Below are 18,124 nucleotides of genomic sequence, written 5' to 3'. Positions count from 1 at the left end.
ACAACGCCGGACGAATTAAAGAGAACTGGTACCTAAAGTGTTTTCAAATATTAACGGTTAGCTGTTTACACAGCAGTGCGTAGCGCTCTGTCTTCGTTCGACCACGTTTAGAAAGTTTGTTTGCATCGCTCCGGCTAAAGTGACTTCAAACAATTCCGTTCCGGTGCAGTATAAACGCAATCCGGTTCTGTTACTTTTTTGCACCGTTTTCAGACCGATCCGGATTAGTGTAAACGTAGTCTTAATCTGTTGTTGTCTTTCGTTGGAGGTGTAGAGTGTATAGTATAGACTTTATATGTATATAATTTTATAATATAGCAGAAGATAATATGCTGTAGTTCACTCTAACTGGCTTAGCTAGAATTACTCTCTATAACAATAACAATTATTTTTCCTGGTCTAATTTTTCTAGATAAGTCGAATTCTTATCTTAAAAGGCGAAAGAGCGATTTTCAAAAACTCGCTTTATAAGTCGAAAGTCTAAATTCGATTCAAACATCACGAAATCAACCCCATTTAAATTATTCTCGTGTAACATTGCTTCAACGGTCCATATTGAACAATATGCTTCATGAGCGGTGCAACTTTGAAATTAATGATGTAGCTTACATGAAGTTATATCAAGTCTCCATTATATCAAGCATATATCTATCAAAGTATTTGATAGTAATGGTGAAGTTGCCATAGCTAGAGAATTGACTTATAATATACGAAGATGAACACCAACACACCTGGGTTTTGCTATGGTATTTTGGTTTGTTTTTGTTTTTGTTTTTTTTAGGGGGGGGGGGTGCTTTTGAATGCAACCGTGTCATAACATCTTGTAGACTGTTTACTATGCGAAATTGTGCGTCGTGGTAACACAGATTAGTCCAATCACTCATTAGCAATAAGACGAACTAAACTGAATTCGTTTAAATGCTATTGCTTGCACTCCATTCTCGCTGAGAGACACCTAGCCAACTAAATGACGTACGAAAAAACGATTCATCTCTGAACCACTAGTGTAAGGAAATGTTCTGCATCATATTTGCTTGAATGTTTGAAGAAAAGCTCAAAACATCAAATATCAATTTAATAACCATGAATCAGCGATTATCTGAGCTAACAGTTCGTAAAGACGTTTTGAAAAGCATATGGAGAGGCAAAAATTTAACTTGTTAAGAGCCGTTTATTCCTCAATACAAATACAGTACACTGAGTTCAGTTTTTTAAAATAATAGCATATATTGTCCACTCACATAAGCCATCTTTACTTCTGTGGCCAAGAAAATGACAACACTGGATGCTTCGGAAGCTGTTTTCCCTGAAAACAGAGGCAAGTGCGGGATAATGTATACCTTCAAAAATAATTTTGGTTTCGAAAAAGACTGGTGTCACGGATGAAGTTGCCTGGATTCACAATATTACATGTAATATTTGTTCCCTGCAGTCGCCTGTGTAATTCCATTGTAAAAAACAAGCAAGCTGTTTTCGAATTCTTATAAACTGCCTTGCTGTTGTATTCTCCCGGTTGCAAAAGTTGAATGTCGTTCAGGTTCATATTTATCGTGTTTTTGTGTCTATCATTTGACAACCTCGATGATATAAACAATATTCTTCCTTCCATGTCAAATTATGCCGTCGAATTAAGTAAGTCCAGCAACGTTAGCGTCAACAAAAAGTGACCTAGATAATTTGTTGCAAACGTTTTCTCCACATCATCCTTTGTAAATCTTGGTTCACGTGTGCTGTACTTTTCTAACTAAGCGGCATAATTTATCAACACGTTTAACTTTTTGCTCGACTCCGGAAAGTTTTTTGAAAATTTTACAATCGATTCGAAGCTGATTAAGTCCAAGCTCTTATGAAGAAGTTGAGCATTAGGAACATTTCTTTTGATTGGGTTTATGGCTAATTTTGCTTTCGACTGATTGCGGCAGGCCAAAACAACCTCATACGCCAAGGCAGCCATTTTTTCACATGTTTCGTATCCAAGGCCAGAATTTGCTCCCGTTATAACACAAACTTTTTGGTGCTTCGACATTATGCTTGAAAAAGTTTGGGTGTTTTATTTTATGAGCGCTTGTAAGAACTCTTAATTTTTATTGCTTTTGTGTTAAAATTGTGTCAACGATGTTTCCATAAATCCTGAGGTTTTGTTTTCCGTTGCCGACAATCTTGATGACGTGCAACTAATTCTTTCAAAGATTCTAATCCATTTACTTTGATATTAAGAAATTTCCGGGAATATACATGCGTTAATGTATCTTCACTTTTCTCAGTGGAATAAAAAACAAAAGATTTTGCCGTTAATGCATGCACATGATATTTTGCTTTTATACACTTCCGTCATGATACGTTGAAGTAGAACTCTACTCTACCTCTATTCTTGGATTTCAACCAATCTCCAAGAAATTATCAAACAATGTGGCTCACCCACGACGGATGGTACTAACAACAACATTGATAAAATATTCTTTTGTATTTGACCACCAACATGGCGACCGTAACGCAGCATGCATATGAAGAATTTAAGCCCTAAATATTATTTGGATTTTAGTACCTTTTAAATAGTGGGTTTTATTGATTTTAATTTGTTAAAATTAAAAAGTGTTTTAATTTAAAATGCTGAACCTCCCAGCAGTTGAGGTCTCTGTGACAGAGGCGTGACTAGAACGTAAATTGGGGGTGCATATTCATATGTTCGTTGTGCCCTACTGATTTCTTTTGAAAGTGATTTGAATTTCAAAAGAAATTAGTAGGGCAGTACAACTGAATATATGAATATACACACCCCTCCAATTAACGTTCTACTAGTTGCGCTTCTGTCTCCGTCAACCAATTTTTGTCAACCATGGTCACCTGCCTAAAAGATAAAAAGCGATATATACTTGTATAAACCATAGGAAAATGCAAAATAATTGTGACTATCAAGTCGTCATACAACTTGGGAATAAACAATTTAATGAAATATAACAAATTACAAAATTATTACTTTCAAATTACGTTAAGAACCGTTTGGTTCCACGTACAACATCCAACAACAGCAATTTGTCTTTTACTCAACTAAACAACAACACCCTTTCAAACGTCACTTCCTGCTCCCCATTCCGCCCAAAGCGGCAAATCATACGATAGCCACAATAAGGATCAATGAAAATATAGGTTTTGCAGCTGGCGCTACAGTGAAACCATGAAACAATCAACACAGGCCCTCCACATCAAGTTAACTTGTTTTCCAATGAGTAAGAAGAGAAAAATATTTATCAGGACTGAATTTGCGATCTAGTTACGCCATTGCTTGTGAATAATTACAGACTTCGATCGGTCTACTTCATTTGGCTAATGAAAACGCTTTATTTATTGGTTTAGGCGAGCCCCTCCAATTGAGTATGAACAATCATTAAGTCATCGACCACCTATAGGAAGAGCAGACTAAAATTTCTCAATGAGCTCAATTATATGAGCTTGAATCTCAAGTTTATTGGTTTCAAAACTTTCACCAACTTATCATAAGCTTAACATAATGCGTTCCTATTCCAATTATGACGTATTTTTATATGGGTTTTATGCATTAACTAAATTAGCACAATGCAAAAAAGCTCGCTATTTAATGCATTTTCTCTTTTTTTCAACTGCTATGTTTCAATTATCATAAAGTAAAGTCAACTTAGCTCGTTGTTTCTTAAATTATGTATAAAAAAATGCAGTTAATAACTTAATTAGCTCCCATGGTGAACTACTTCAAAACGTTGAACAAATCACTGATTATTATCTAAGAGCTTCTCTTCCGCTAAACTTTATATTCCAAAGCCAAAAACAGAATTCTTAAAACAAACTTTTTGCGATAACAAAGCAAAATTAATCGTTGGAATCAGTTATCTCACGTGGTAAGAAATATCAATATCGTTATCGTTTGCAACTAGCTTCCTTCTCAAACCATGATTTTACTTTTTAGTTTATTTTACATTTTAGTTCACTTTGATGTATAATCGATGTTACTATATATTTAATTCAATGATATTTCCTCAGTATTTCTTATATGTTTTATTTTTAAATATTTCCTAAAAGAGTTTTTCTATTTGCACTGAAACACACCTCTTTTGTAAACCATCCGTAACAGAAAATCAAAAATTTAGCTTCTATTACACGAAGTATACATCTCTGTCTGAAAAATGCATTTACCCCATAGTCAAACTTTTAGTAAAAAATTGAAGTTCGAGCAAGAGACATTTGAGTTCATAATTTGAAGCTGTTTGGCACGAGATCGGATAAGGTATTGAAAGGTTGGGCATTCAGGATTTTTTAAATTGTCATGTTTGTGCAATACAATAAGAGCATATTTCTTTAATGTCATTCACATAAGTTGAAGTAAAAAATCAAAAGAATAAGATCCAAATTACAAAACGTCTCTATAAAGAAAAATTTGAGAAAAACATAGACGGCAAGATTCAAAGTTTAAGTAATTCATGTCGATGTTGGTACACATTACGTGTGATTTGAAATACTTTAATATTTGTAACTAATACTTCAAATGTTTTTATCCGCCGAAAATGTTTCAAGTATTTTGAATTCAAACAATCGCCATTAGTGCTCGAAGTTGCCATATTTTGAGAAACACTCCAAAATATAGAAAAAATTTAGACAAAATTTAGACAAAATTTAGATCACCAAAATACAACTCAAATACGTGCTACTGTTGCCAATTATAGGTGACCAGACGTTATTGTGAAATAACATTACAACAATTGTGCAAGTGCAGTGCCATTGTCGTCATGAATTTTGAAAACCACGAATTTTGCTTTACACCGGCGTTGCACTTCTCCTCCGCCTCTACTAAGAGTTTCTTCCTGTGTGTTTGGTATTCACTCATTTTTTACATCTGGATATTCTTCGTTGTAGCGTTCCAACAAAATGAAGCTTAAAGTTATTATGTAAAATAGTATAAGAAAGAAATCATGTTGTAATTTGTAGACTGATGTTTTCATATAAAGCTAGTTAACTACCCATAATTTATGTGTAAGAACACCAGCAGGTCAGCCACGTTTGAAATTAGATAGACTTTGATTGTTCTTTATCTTTCAGTCTGGTACCTGCATAAAGCTAGTAACTTTCAATCATAACAATTCATGTCAAATGAATTTATTTTCATCGCAGTTAAAACGTTTCGTGAAATGGATTTCCGACCTTATAACAGAAATGTGTGAACACCGAAGAAAAGTACTGATTGGTTATTTCTAAACAACCGCTATGAAATACGATAAAAACTTTAAAATTGATATATTCTGGCAATTATGAAGATTTTATGTCTCCAGTTAAAACGTTATTGCAATGATCATTCGTGTTCACCGCGTGTATTGCGGAATTGTAATCTTTTTTTCAACGTGGTATATGTGCAGCGTCATTTTTCTGGCTCACGATAGATTAACTTACCATTCTTCAACAACAAAAAATAGACACATTCATAATAAAATGTATGACTTACACGAGCGAGAGTGGACTGCTAATTACGAAAAACTACCGTCATCGTACGTCGGAAATGCACCGGGTGAGTTTGGTGTTCCTGTGAACTTAGATGACAAATATTCTGAAAAGATTCGTTTGGCTTACAAAGAACACGAGCTCAATAAAGTTGCCAGTGATATGATATCATTACATAGAAAGATTCCAGATTTAAGAAGTCAAGCGTAAGTTGATCCCATGAATGCAATCTCGAGGTTTTCTTAAAAGGAGGTTTAGTTTAGTAAGTTTTGGGTAAAGTACCAACAGACTACAGTGCAATGCAATACAATATTTAAAATATAGCTTTTCAAAATTTTTGTCTAGATATTTATGAATATTTTTCTGCAAAACAAACTTTTGCATACAGTTTTTGATTAGATATTTGGTATGTGTCACAGTGTCGGCTTCGTATCTAATCAATTCCCCTCCATGTTATCCAACTTAGATACCTCACTCTAAAAACCCCTCGTCTTAAATACCTCGTCCTTTGAGGCTTCGACACACCACGGTCACCACCACATCACCATTATGATATGATCTATTATTGTCGTGAGTAGATTAGGCTAAGAAAGCTTATATTCAGGCTTAATTTTGTTTTTGTTTGTTCTCATTAAAGTGAAGGATATGATATACAATGCCTCTTTATGTTAAACTACTCGTATCTTTTTAACGCTCAAATTCTAGATTTGCTAGAATTTATTAGTAAAACCTGTCTTTTATTAGATCATTGCCTCTCTCCTCCGCTGAAGCTTTCGCACTGAAACATTTTAAACCACAATATTTAATGTGGAACATGAATTGATTAGCATATTTTTAGCTAGAAAGCCACAGCGGAGGAGAGAGGATTATTCCGGCCGGTATTCACATAATCACCGATAATCAGATCGTTTGATATGATGATTGCATTGTTTTGTCATTTAGGGGCATGGTGTTTGCCATGTGTTTGCTAATGTCTCATAATAGCATCGTGGGCTCAAAACCGGTCGTTTGTACTTTAACACTCATTATTTACAATATTTATGTATCTTGATGAAACAAACTATTTCATAATTGTTTGATTGCAACATATGAAATTTATTGAAATGCTTTCGGATTTATGAAAGACAATTGTGGTTTGTAGGCGTACCACAATCTATAAATAAAGCCTTCCCATGGCTTTTGTATCGAGGCGACGTGTTATGTTTTATGGCATTGTATTTGTTTTTGCATTATGGTTATTGTTAACGGTTGGATTTTTCGTAAATGAAAGGAACAGCGATTCTTATTACGATAATATTGATTTAAACTCAGTTGAACTCGATCGAAAATTGCGTGAAAAAAAGGGCTTTTCCAATTATCAAGGCAATACGGCTCATTATGTGTATGCTAACTATGACAAGACTCCGCATCGCAATCCTAATGAGCCAGGAGAGCTGGGTGTAGCTGTTTACGCTGACTCATGGGAGAAAGAGAAAGAAAATGAAGGCTATACCCAGCATTCTTTCAATCGTCTTGTCAGTGACAAGATCTCCTTGCAGCGCAATCTTAGGATTATAGAAATTCAAAGTAGGTTCATGGTTATGCTTTTGCCCTTATTTATAAAGACTTTGAAATATCATTTTTACCTGAGTTCAACTTGAGCAATAAAAGTGGGTTCATCAAGAAACAGCGATAAATGTGCTGTCTTTGAGCCTATGTAAAACACCTGTCCAGGTCTCTTGAATGCCCACCTGACCAAATACATTATGTGAAAACAAGATACAGCATATTTTCTAAAGGAAATAATATTTTTTGATAGCGTTTTAAGCTTTTATTCTTACCAAACGATTTGCTGAACATTTCTTCCACTTTTTAAAATTTTGATGTCTCAAGAATGTCTTGTTTACTTACCTTTTTTAATTTTAGACTTGTCTCAAATCTCTACAAGATAGCTAAAGATAGATATTTACATTCACATACTCATATATTATAATTTGTAATCACTATTGTGTCCAATTTTAACCAATAAAGTAGAACATGCAAATATGATTGTTAGTCATCCAATTATCAATTTGTCACCATCCCTGTAAGATATAGCTTTACAACTAAAGCATCTGACTTTCATAATCCAAAGATGCAAACTATGTCACATGTTATTTATGTAACAGAGTTAGTCATAATTATTGTGTTCTGACTTTTTGATCAATGATGGTTTTGAAATATCATCTAAACATTAGATGCATGTGAAATTTTTGACTAGTTTAAGTAATGATTAAATTAATGACATGATTTGATGCTTATTGATTACAAATGGTTATAATGAAGAGTATACTGTATGTACATAAAGTCAACAAAAGACATGATATTTGTAACTTACTACAGCATTTCCCATGACAATTGCCAAATGCCAAGGAATTTTGGGAGCAATAACTTCACTTCATTGTTAAATTTTCAAGCATCCATACTTATACATACATAGTTGTCAAATATACGATTGTATCTTCCATATTAGAATACATCAATCAATGAACAATACCCAACTGATATAAGTTTTGCCTATCTTTTTTAGATGTCGATGGAAGAAATACCCACTGCATCTTCCCAAGACAAGTGTAATTATTTGTTTTCACAATGAAGCCTGGTCCACATTACTAAGGACTGTTCACAGCGTGATTAATCGATCTCCTCCCCATTTGTTGGAAGAAATCATCTTAGTTGATGATGCAAGTTCAAGAGGTGAGTAGGTTTCAAAATTTAAAGTTACTATGCTGACAGTTAGAATATTTCTTTATCTCTACTGCATGGAACAATCTACTTTGACTGCAGGATGTATAATTTATACAAAATATGATGTTCAGTTGATTGAGAATGCTTTATTTACTAGACATAAGCTGTTTTTTTGACTCCAGCCATTTATTTTACAAATAGAAATGCATTTTCTATGTATTCGTGTTTCCATCTCCAACTCCATGAGAAATTAACTTTTAAAATTTAGGGAATAAGTTTGAGTGAAATTTTATATTTGATATGCACCATGTTGTAAATTTTATTATTTTTTATTCATGTATACCATACAAATCAGTAGCAGAGATGGTAAGGAAGGGGGTCTGCAGACCCTAACCCAATAATTTTGCATCGGTTTTCAATTTTTAGAATTTGTTCCCAGATCCCTTGCTTGAAACCAAATATTAAAAGTTTGTGGCAGTCCATAGCCTCTCATCAAAAATACGCCTTTCTTGCTCCAGCGTTTGTTCAGATGTGTCAATATTACCACTTATTTTTAGTCCCAGAATGTTACAATGCCTACCCAAATGACGACCTAAAAAGTCAAACCAGATAGACAGTTCGTCTTAAACATACATTGAGTAAAAACATACTATGAATTGCAAAATAACGCAAAAATTTTACTGTGCTTTCGCTAATGCACAATAGCGAAATAATGAATAGTAACAATAGGTAAGGTGTCCCAACGCAGTTTTACAACGAAAGGTCTTATTTAAAGAACTGTGTTCTTTTTTGTCCTTCACTGATCCATAGAGGTCATATAGGACGATCAATCAATTCTATCATCAATTCACTGAAAACTAGAAATGAGAGAGGGTGTCCTTCCTGTTCTACAACATTTCTTTTAGTACCTGCATGAAGCCTTAAACACGGGAGGTGAACTGATTGACGTCTTACAATGGGACGAATATGTAGTTGAACTGCTGGTTTCAAATTTAGGCGTGAGGCCATCCATTACAGTTGATCATATTACACAATAAAAATGTGACCAACTGGATAAAAGTTAGTAAATACGTAAAGGCAAAATCTTGCTAAATATATCATTTTCCTTGCCAAAAGGATTTCAAAAAATAGCCAATTCCGCGAAAGGGGCATTGAAAATTGATTGGATGATAAATAAACTTTAACAGAAAAGGAATGTGATATTTTCTACTACGAAGAATTTTTGCCATGTATGTATACTGGTTACATGTAACAGTGGCGGATCTACTAATCGTAAAAATATATAACTGCAGCTTATTCTGGGATATAATTTATTTTGCAAATAGCTTCTACCAACTTTAATTAGTAAATTTCATTCTTTGAAATTAATAACCAATAATGTTGTCCTAGCTGAAGGTTAATTTTGAATTTCAAATTAAACAGCCACGATTTCTTTTAACGAACGAGGGATCGTCCACTTTCTCCATGTGAAGATTGCTCGCCATTTTGCAGCACCATTCATAAGTTTGGAAAAGAGAGCTTTTGTGATCCTTCTATTTCCCAATTAAAAATCCGCATGTTTTAACCAATAATTTTTTCTCGTCAATAAAATATTGGAATTGTTAAGGGTTAGCCGAGATGTAAGGGTCTGGGTCGAGTCATTACGTATTCAAAAAGAAAGAATTTCAATAACGATTGAGAAATATTAAATTATAAAGCATTGTATTCAATAACTGCATTGGTTACATCGTTCAGATAGACTGTCTCAACCATATACCAAACTATTTGATTTGCTTATTATTTTAGATGAAGTGAAAGACAAGTTAGATTCATATGTAAAAACTCTGGAAACTAAAGTAAACATCATTCGACTAAAACAACGTGAAGGTTTAATCAGAGCCAGGTTGGCAGGGGCTGCTGCTGCAAAGGCCGAAGTCTTGACATTTCTTGATGCTCATTGTGAATGCAGTATTGGCTGGCTTGAGCCTTTACTTTCTCGTATTGCAGAAAAAGAGTCTAATGTTGTAATGCCAGTCATTGATGCAATTGGTGACAAAGATTTTAGATACAATGGTGTAGGTGAGCCTTTTCAACGTGGAATTTTTCGTTGGAGGCTTGAATTTGGATGGAAACCGGTACCAGATTATGAAATGCAACGAAGGAAAGATGAAACGGATGGTATAAGGTACGAATATAGTTGTTGAACGGATTAAATTTCATCTCTACCATCATGCATTGCGAAGCTGTACATTTATTCAGTTTAATGAATTTGTGTGCGCTCAAAAAATACCAGCGTTTATTGCGCCAGTTATTGCATTGATCTCAGTTTCTCTTGACTATTTTTTAATTAATTCCTACTTTATTGCATGTGCGTACTTGTAATACTCTCTGTATAATCATTTGTCAGACTAGCTATATAATGTTCTAAGAAAGACAACAAAATAATCATTCATGTAGAATTTGCCTCTAGTAAATTACCAACTTTAAACATACGGGAGACAGAACCAAAGCTGGTCGAGAATTATCTGTAAGATATGGTCTCATTGTTTTAACTTTATTTCAGATCTCATTTACTGGATTAATATTACGTAAAAAGCTATTATATTATCGTTTTACATAAATATGTTTGAACTCATCTTGGTTTTGTTAGAAAATACGGGTTTGTCGGAATAAATTTAATCTCCTGTTTATACGTTTTTTTATATTTTGCTTACAACTTCAACGAACGTTGTGAATACCAGGTGGAAATCATATAAGATTGGAATCAATGCTTCTTAAAGTGTTCTAATTTCTTGATTTGTTTTTAAATTTAATGATCTTGTTTTTAGAACTCCTGTTATGGCTGGTGGTTTGTTTTCAATAAGTAAACAGTATTTTGAAGATATGGGCTCATATGATACTGGAATGGATGTCTGGGGAGGCGAAAACTTGGAAATTTCATTTAGGGTGAATAACATTTACGAGATATTTTCATGGACAGAATTTGTAAAATGTATAATCTCTCTCAAAGCAGTCATTGAAGCAGTCAAAGTGTAAATAAATAATGAGTGAATACCTACTCTATCGGCTTTCGGTGCTTTCAGCAATTCTGGATCTTTGAACTTGATACAAGGTCTATGTCTAAATTATAATGTAAGGTGCCTTACATGCATTGCCTGACCCATATAGTAACGTTACTTTTAATGAAATGTGCATTCATCTCATGTGCACCTCCGTCATGTGACGTTTCTCAAAAGACTTCTCATTTTTTTAGATATGGATGTGTGGTGGCATCATCGAAATGTTGCCGTGTTCACGTGTTGGACACGTGTTTCGTCCAAAATTTCCTTATTCGTTTCCCGTTCGTCCGGGCTCTAGTATTGATCCTGTTAGCAAAAATTTAATGCGAGTAGCGGATGTGTGGATGGATGAATACAGTAAGCATTTCTATAACATAAGACACGATCTCAAGTCGAAGCAACACGACGACGTTAGCGAACGAGTGAAGCTTCGCCAAAGGCTGAAGTGTAAAATTTCAAGTGGTACCTTGAAAATGTTTATAAAGAATTGGCAATTCCCGATGCCAATTTTCTATTCTCCGGAGAGGCAAGTTGTGTCTGATTGTGCATATGCAAAGTTTTCTTTGTTTTGCTTCTATAAATATTTCTTAATTTTGTGAATGATATAGGTTCGTAATCCACAAAGTAGCATGTGTTTTGACACTCTTGGTAAACATGATGGTAACCCTCTTGGATTGTATGTATGTCATGGGCAAGGAGGGAATCAGGTAATGTTTTAATTAAAAACTTTGTTCCCTATGTCATTTCTCTTCTTTCCACTTTTTCTACTCCTTCTGTCCCTACTTATCTATACTCTTCAATTTCATTTGTGCATCTCAAATAAAAAGTTTTACTTATCCTCTTTCCCATTATTTCCCTGACCTAATTAACCCCTTCTATTCTGCTTCTCTTTTAAATCTCCCATTTTCACAATCTTCCAGATTGCATGGTGAAAGTAACAATGGCAGAATTTTGGGGCTGCTATATCTTCAAATTTTGTTTTATATTTTCACTATAGTACTTCACATTAAACAGCAAGGGAGAAATAAAAACGGAAGACAATTGTTTGGATTACAATGGCTACGACTTATATCTAAGGGAATGTGATGGTTTGGAAGCGAATCAAAAATGGGAATACAAGGTATATTTGCCTGCATTTTGTCGTTAAAGTTTTTTTTTCTTAATCGAAACATGTTGTTAACAAACTCATGTACAATTCATGTGATATTTTTTTAAAATTGGCATTGCCGAAAATTAGCAAAATGATTCAATGTTTGTAAAGTTCTACATAGTTTTTAAAATTTTAATACGATGAATGTTTCCCTGTCTGTAACTTATGTGGGAAACGGGCTTAGTCAAAGAACTTCAAAAATAAAGCACGATATGGATAATCATTGAAGTAGTCACGTATAAAAAATGGATATATCTTTCAAAATTGGCTGGGAAATTTGTAACACTGTCAAGTAAAATTTACAGGAGAAAAAGTTTAACATACACATTGAAAAGCTGAAACTCTAAATTTGTACTTGAGCAAAAAATTGTTCAGTCCTGTGAACAATTTAGCAATTTACGTACGTAATGGCGAAGCCAGTCTGGAAAGTCAATCTTGCTTATGTGAATATTTTGGTGTTCATTCACTCTAAAAACATAGCAAGACTACGTACGTATATGAGCAGGACGAAACTTGCGAACTGTCTACGCCAATGTGTGAAGGGCATGATGTGTTTATGAATGTGATATCATCATTTTTACTTATGACTTCTTATAATGTTTAATTTGTTTTTATACGTAGGATTTGAAGATTCGACATATTCGCCGTAATGTTTGTCTTGATCGTGGGAACAGTAAGGCGACACACATCAAAGTTGTGCCGTGCGCAGATAGTAACTCTCAAATATGGCAATTTGGACAGGCTAGTTGATATAAATAAAATCCTGTGTCGTTCATTGTGAAGTGCATCACCAAATTGTGGAGATAGTGCAAAATGTTCTTTTTCTTTCGTTAACGTCGAACGTTGATATGCAACTTGCATGACACCAGAAGGGCTGTATTAGTTATGATCTGAATTAAGTAATTGAACTAATTTGGTTAGCTAGCGGCATAAAATGGAAATAACTGTCTAGAATTTACTATTTTATATTTTACATGTTTTCGCCTATCTCTATTCACATGACATTAACTAATCTAGATCAAGGTGAATCTCCACTTGAATATTTCTGTTTCACCTTTTCTGGCTAACAAAAATTAACATTAATGAATATTTCCTTATATGGTAATATTTTCATAGAATTCTGCAAGTACGTAAGTACGAAGCTTTTATGGGAATGTGAAACCATCCATTGCATCCATACATGCGCACTGTTTCATTTTCCATCTCTTTTAACTGCATTATATTGTAATTGTAACTAAACTCTGACTTTGTTAAATTCATACAATTTCTCTCCAAGGTGTGCAATTCTAACTTATAAGAGTAAATTTTTAGAAAGAGCATGTGAATTTGACTGCATGCCGAACATATTTTGCTTTTACAATGATGCGATGAACCAAAGTAGTGGAGGGGATGACATTTTCGATAAAACGTCATTTTCAGCATTTTTGTCGATGTTTATTTAAAAGCCTTCAAACAACTAAGAGGACAGAATGATGCTGTCAAAAAAGTTATCTCGTAACATGCGAACAGAATCAAAATGGTTGAACATGAGTTCATGTCGTGCGAATAGATCTCTATACGTGACTGTAAGTAATGATGTGATCATTATTTTCAGCTCCATTATTACTGGCACATACCATGTCAGGCTATTTTGAATCATTCTTTATAGTAATTTATACTAATTTCATATTACTTCACATAAGATGAAATTTTATCTTCAGAGATTTCTTCGCTTGCATAGTTGTATTTCTACCTTCCGCGAGTAATGTTGAATTGAACCTCAGTAACCTTGAAAGTAATAAGTAAATTACTTCTTCACATGCAATTTGTTGTTGCTAATTTTATGTTTTTCTCAGAAAAGTAATTTGTTCTTGAATTATTTACTTTATATAAAAAGTAAATGTAATTTTTGAGCTTACTATATTTTTCGTGTCATGTTTACAACACCGGTTAAATTACTGGCAAACTTGCCGTTCTGAACAGACAGTGCAAATTTCTTTTGCATTATTGTTCCACGAGTGACTTGATCAATTTAGTTCAACCAAAATAAAATACAATCAATGCAAAAGAAAAAAATAGGGGGTGGGAAGCACATTTAAGTTGGGAGTTAAATTTCTCGGGAACTTTCCTGGTGAAAAGGACATTTAAGGCTGACACGTATTTTTTTAATGTTAAAAATGTCTTACCGTGCTAATGACCAAGGAAATAATGATTACAGTTCTTTGTCCTTAAAATTTTGAAAAAGACTTGATCTGCGTTCTTTTGCAACTGTTTAATTGCAAATCGAATCTCGTTAGTTTGTGTAAATCGAGCAAATATTTTTTGTCCGTAGTGCTTTTCAGTGATGGTGATCATTATGTGAAATAATTTTTGAGAAACCTTTCCATTAAAAAAGATCTTTTAGCTGATGCAGTAGGTAATCAAAGCATTTAGTATATAAGTAACACAGAAAGAAACTATAAGAAAGCAAATGAATGCATTTCAAGTTTAACAGTAGCGAAGTCAAATCATCATATATCTCTTCGTTTAAATATAATTGTGGCATTTTTGCTGCCATCGCTACTTTCGCCATGCATAGATTCGCTTGTCATAGCTTTATTTTCATAAATTTAGTAAAACTGATTTGACCCTTTGTGTATTTGTCTTATTCTTTAAGGCATAAGCTGTCGTTTTCCGGTTGCTTTTGCTTGACAGGACAAGGTATTGGTCTTTTGCATTTGTTTGTACTTCCTCTCGTCCATTTCCTGGGAAGTACTGGTGAAAAGGATTCTGACTGAATTATGTCTTACTGTGTGTTGATTAGTCGTTTTTTGTCTTTTCAATTATACTGGAAGAGAAACCTACAGGAAAGTTGATAACACGATGGTACTACCTCATGTTAGTGTTACATATTAAATTCTCTTAAGTCGTCGTTATTGTTAAATTACTCAAACTGACAAACAGTAACATAATTTTAGCGGTAAGTGCAAGTTTGCCAAATATTTTATGTTTTACTTAGTTGAATAAAGTTTCTTCGTTGGCGAAGAAAGACAAACTTGATTAGGGCACTTTTCACTGCATACTGCTATGAAGCTATGAAAAACCTTTTTACAATGAAGAAACACTTTACCTCAAAAAAGGGCACTTTTTTGAATGACTTTTTAGGGCCTTGATCCCCTTGGACCCTCCGGTTCCTACATGCCTGGAAAGAAATGAAAGAATTGCGTTGTATGAGATTATTCAACTTGTCTTAGAGATTTTTCTGTGGAGATTATTATTTTCATGGCAAGATTTAATGAAAGCGTGTTGTTTGTGCAAGTAAGACATTTAGGAGCAGACATTGAAATAGTTTTGTTTCTTCAGTTTTTCATGTTTTCAAAGGAGTATGGAAAACGGAGCTAGTAGATGATGTGTTAAATAAAGTCAATATGTTCATTAGTTTTCAAATTTCAAGGTGCTGTCATATATGACGAAGTTAATGCGATCTATGGCTGAGTAAGTTTTGTCACATACCCTATGTTTTATTGACAACGGCTTCTTCTGTATTTTGTCTCTCTCATTATTTTATACTTCTGGTAACATCAAGTATTGCCATGTACTTGTTTCCATGACTATCTTTGTGCCAATGATTATTGTATGGAATTTTGTACGCTCTTGCAAAGAACAACTTTTTTCGTTAGTTTAGAGCGACTATGAGTACTTACTTTCTTTAAATTATGGCTGATATACTATGGGAAGATCGTGATGTACGTTTTGACATTACACTACAGTAAGTATATTTTTTGTAATATGATATAAAGCTACTTTAATATTAAGTGAACACTGCTTTTGGATCCATTTCTTTCATTCCATTTCTTATATTCTATTTTCTCTTATAACCTCTTGTATAAGGACATCTATCGTTAGCGATCATTGAGTCGTTGTCCCTGGGGTGTCGTCTTACGGTTTATATGCCACGAAAACCAATTAAACCACCGCAGAAATCTCTTGGATTTCTATTTATTTCTTGAAAATTGCACTTTTCAAAGTTATATTTGATATATCAAGAGAAAATATGCAAGTCTTTGTTTGCATGAAAACTACAGAAGTTTTGAAAATTGTAATCTGAAATTCTTAAGTATTGATGAGTTTTCCTGCCAATAACATAATTCAATGTTCTATACTGTACTTATAAAATTTTGTGTTTGACATTAATCTTGTTCATTAATTCCTCAGTGACAACCTTATATTATCAATTTTACTTATCTAGACAAATGAGAATGAGAAATGGAGAGGTATTACTTACTTTATGTAGTGATTCTTTGAGATCAGGAATAATTCAGTGGGGTAGAGGTTGCTATATTGGAAATAAAGATGCAATCCACCAGTTTGTGAAATGCATGTCTTTCAGCACATTTACAAGTGGGTGATGTTGATATCTTGATAAACTCCTGTGTAGTGCATTCTAAGTACAGTTTAAACAAGTTAACTTCCAATCATTTTAATATTATTCTTAATTGTATTTTATATTTCAATTAGTTTGAACAGTATGTACCCATATTTGTCGTGTCACTAAGTCTATTTGCATAGTCTGAGTTTCTTTGCTATTCCTTATAGATTCAAATTGATAAGTTGGATTCAGTTGAAGATACAAAAGGCAATAATGGTGACAGAGGTACTATAGCGAAACAGTCTGTTAGAATTCTATCTTCTTATTGTTATGCACCCAATACTCGTTATCTTTTTTTAAAAAATTCTTAATTTAGATACGTAGGCATGTTTTTGTGTGCAGAATAAATTACCAGAAAACAAAAAAAACACCATTCATTCTAAAATATGTTTTTGAAAATTTATCCATTAATTGATATTTATTTTATGAAAGTATTTCACATCTTCTAACTTTTAGCGAAAATTTACTCTTTTGGTTCATCCCAAAACTTTCAAGGCTTAGATAGAATGGGAGTATTTTTGTCAGTATTTGAGCTCAAGGAAACTATGTTTCTATAAGATATCCTAATTTAGGCTACTTACTGCTGAAATTCCTGTTAATGCACTTAGGAAATTCCTGTTAATCTAGTTAGGAAAAAAACACTTTCAGCAATGAATAACTTTTGTTTTTATTGCAATATCATTATTCTTTAACATCAGGTAGATTGATTGTCACAAATCTTCGAATAATATGGCATTCTCAGACCATGCAACGTGTCAACCTCTGTGAGTATGTAGTGCTAATTATTAACTCTGACATGTAAAACATATGCATACATAAGTAGAGGCTGTGACTGGGGTACAAGCAAAATCAAGTATGAATGGACCTGCTTTGTGTAAGAGGGAAAACTGTAACTAATGGTTGCACTGCCTTCTTTTTTTTCAGCTGTTGGATTTGGATGTATCCTCAACCTTTCCACTAGAGTTGCGAGTTCTGTAAGTTTTTCTCCTTTGCATTGGCAGAAGCATTTTGTTGTATTTTATACAAACATGTTGAATTTATTTGATGAACTGTTTTTTATATTACTATTGAGCATTTTGTAATCTGTGTTTGCGCTTGGATTGACATGGACTTCCCTTTGGCATCACCAGATGTCATAGGAGACAAATTGTACTATTTAAATCACTTCAAGCCAAAGACTTGCAGGTTGTTTGAAACTGCACAACTTTGTAGACCACCTGACTTACTGCATCACTAGCAATGTACGTACGAAATAGAATTCTGACGTGACTCGCTTATTAAGTCTGACTAAGTCTCACAACATAATATGACTACTAAGTTCACCACTAACATTGACCCATCTTCTTAAAGGTTTTTGGTCTTTAATAGAAAAAAGGTTTC

At 33.7% G+C, this 18,124-nt stretch overlaps 3 protein-coding genes across 4 annotated transcripts in view; 2 read left to right on the top strand and 1 right to left on the bottom strand.

Annotated features, from left to right (window-relative positions):
- Positions 1 to 1,342: 1,342 nt before the first annotated feature.
- LOC124440426 (retinol dehydrogenase 12-like) lies at positions 1,343 to 2,026 on the bottom strand. Its single transcript, XM_046990823.1, has 2 exons — positions 1,776 to 2,026; positions 1,343 to 1,436 (listed from the first exon to the last, which is right to left on the bottom strand). The coding sequence occupies exons 1-2, from the start codon at positions 2,024 to 2,026 to the stop codon at positions 1,343 to 1,345; spliced, it is 345 nt and encodes a 114-aa protein (XP_046846779.1).
- A 4,446-nt stretch (positions 2,027 to 6,472) lies between these two features.
- On the top strand, positions 6,473 to 13,632 carry LOC124440719 (polypeptide N-acetylgalactosaminyltransferase 13-like). The gene is given in 10 exon segments (XM_046991146.1): positions 6,473 to 7,008; positions 7,011 to 7,029; positions 8,012 to 8,178; positions 9,955 to 10,333; positions 10,977 to 11,094; positions 11,402 to 11,657; positions 11,660 to 11,733; positions 11,816 to 11,914; positions 12,205 to 12,327; positions 12,979 to 13,632. Coding segments are annotated over 10 exon segments (1,737 nt in total). The 5' UTR covers positions 6,473 to 6,635; the 3' UTR covers positions 13,108 to 13,632.
- Positions 13,633 to 15,894: 2,262 nt separating this feature from the next.
- LOC124440722 (Bardet-Biedl syndrome 5 protein-like) overlaps positions 15,895 to 18,124 on the top strand; it is a 12,741-nt gene continuing 10,511 nt past the window's right edge. The window contains exons 1-5 of one of the 2 annotated variants that reach the window (XM_046991151.1): positions 15,895 to 16,084; positions 16,565 to 16,589; positions 16,912 to 16,969; positions 17,443 to 17,508; positions 17,669 to 17,718. In XM_046991151.1, the coding sequence (XP_046847107.1) occupies positions 16,032 to 16,084; positions 16,565 to 16,589; positions 16,912 to 16,969; positions 17,443 to 17,508; positions 17,669 to 17,718 (252 nt within the window). In that variant the 5' untranslated portion in view covers positions 15,895 to 16,031. Of the gene's footprint in view, positions 16,085 to 16,564; positions 16,590 to 16,909; positions 16,970 to 17,442; positions 17,509 to 17,668; positions 17,719 to 18,124 lie in introns of those variants that run through there. The other variant, XM_046991152.1, reaches the window with a different exon arrangement.

Source organism: Xenia sp. Carnegie-2017, unplaced genomic scaffold (assembly GCF_021976095.1).
Source record: "Xenia sp. Carnegie-2017 unplaced genomic scaffold, XeniaSp_v1 HiC_scaffold_2, whole genome shotgun sequence".
NCBI classification, from domain to species: domain Eukaryota; kingdom Metazoa; phylum Cnidaria; class Anthozoa; order Malacalcyonacea; family Xeniidae; genus Xenia; species Xenia sp. Carnegie-2017.
The sequence above is the reverse complement of the archived record's forward strand: the minus strand, read 5'-3'. Positions and strand labels throughout refer to the sequence as shown.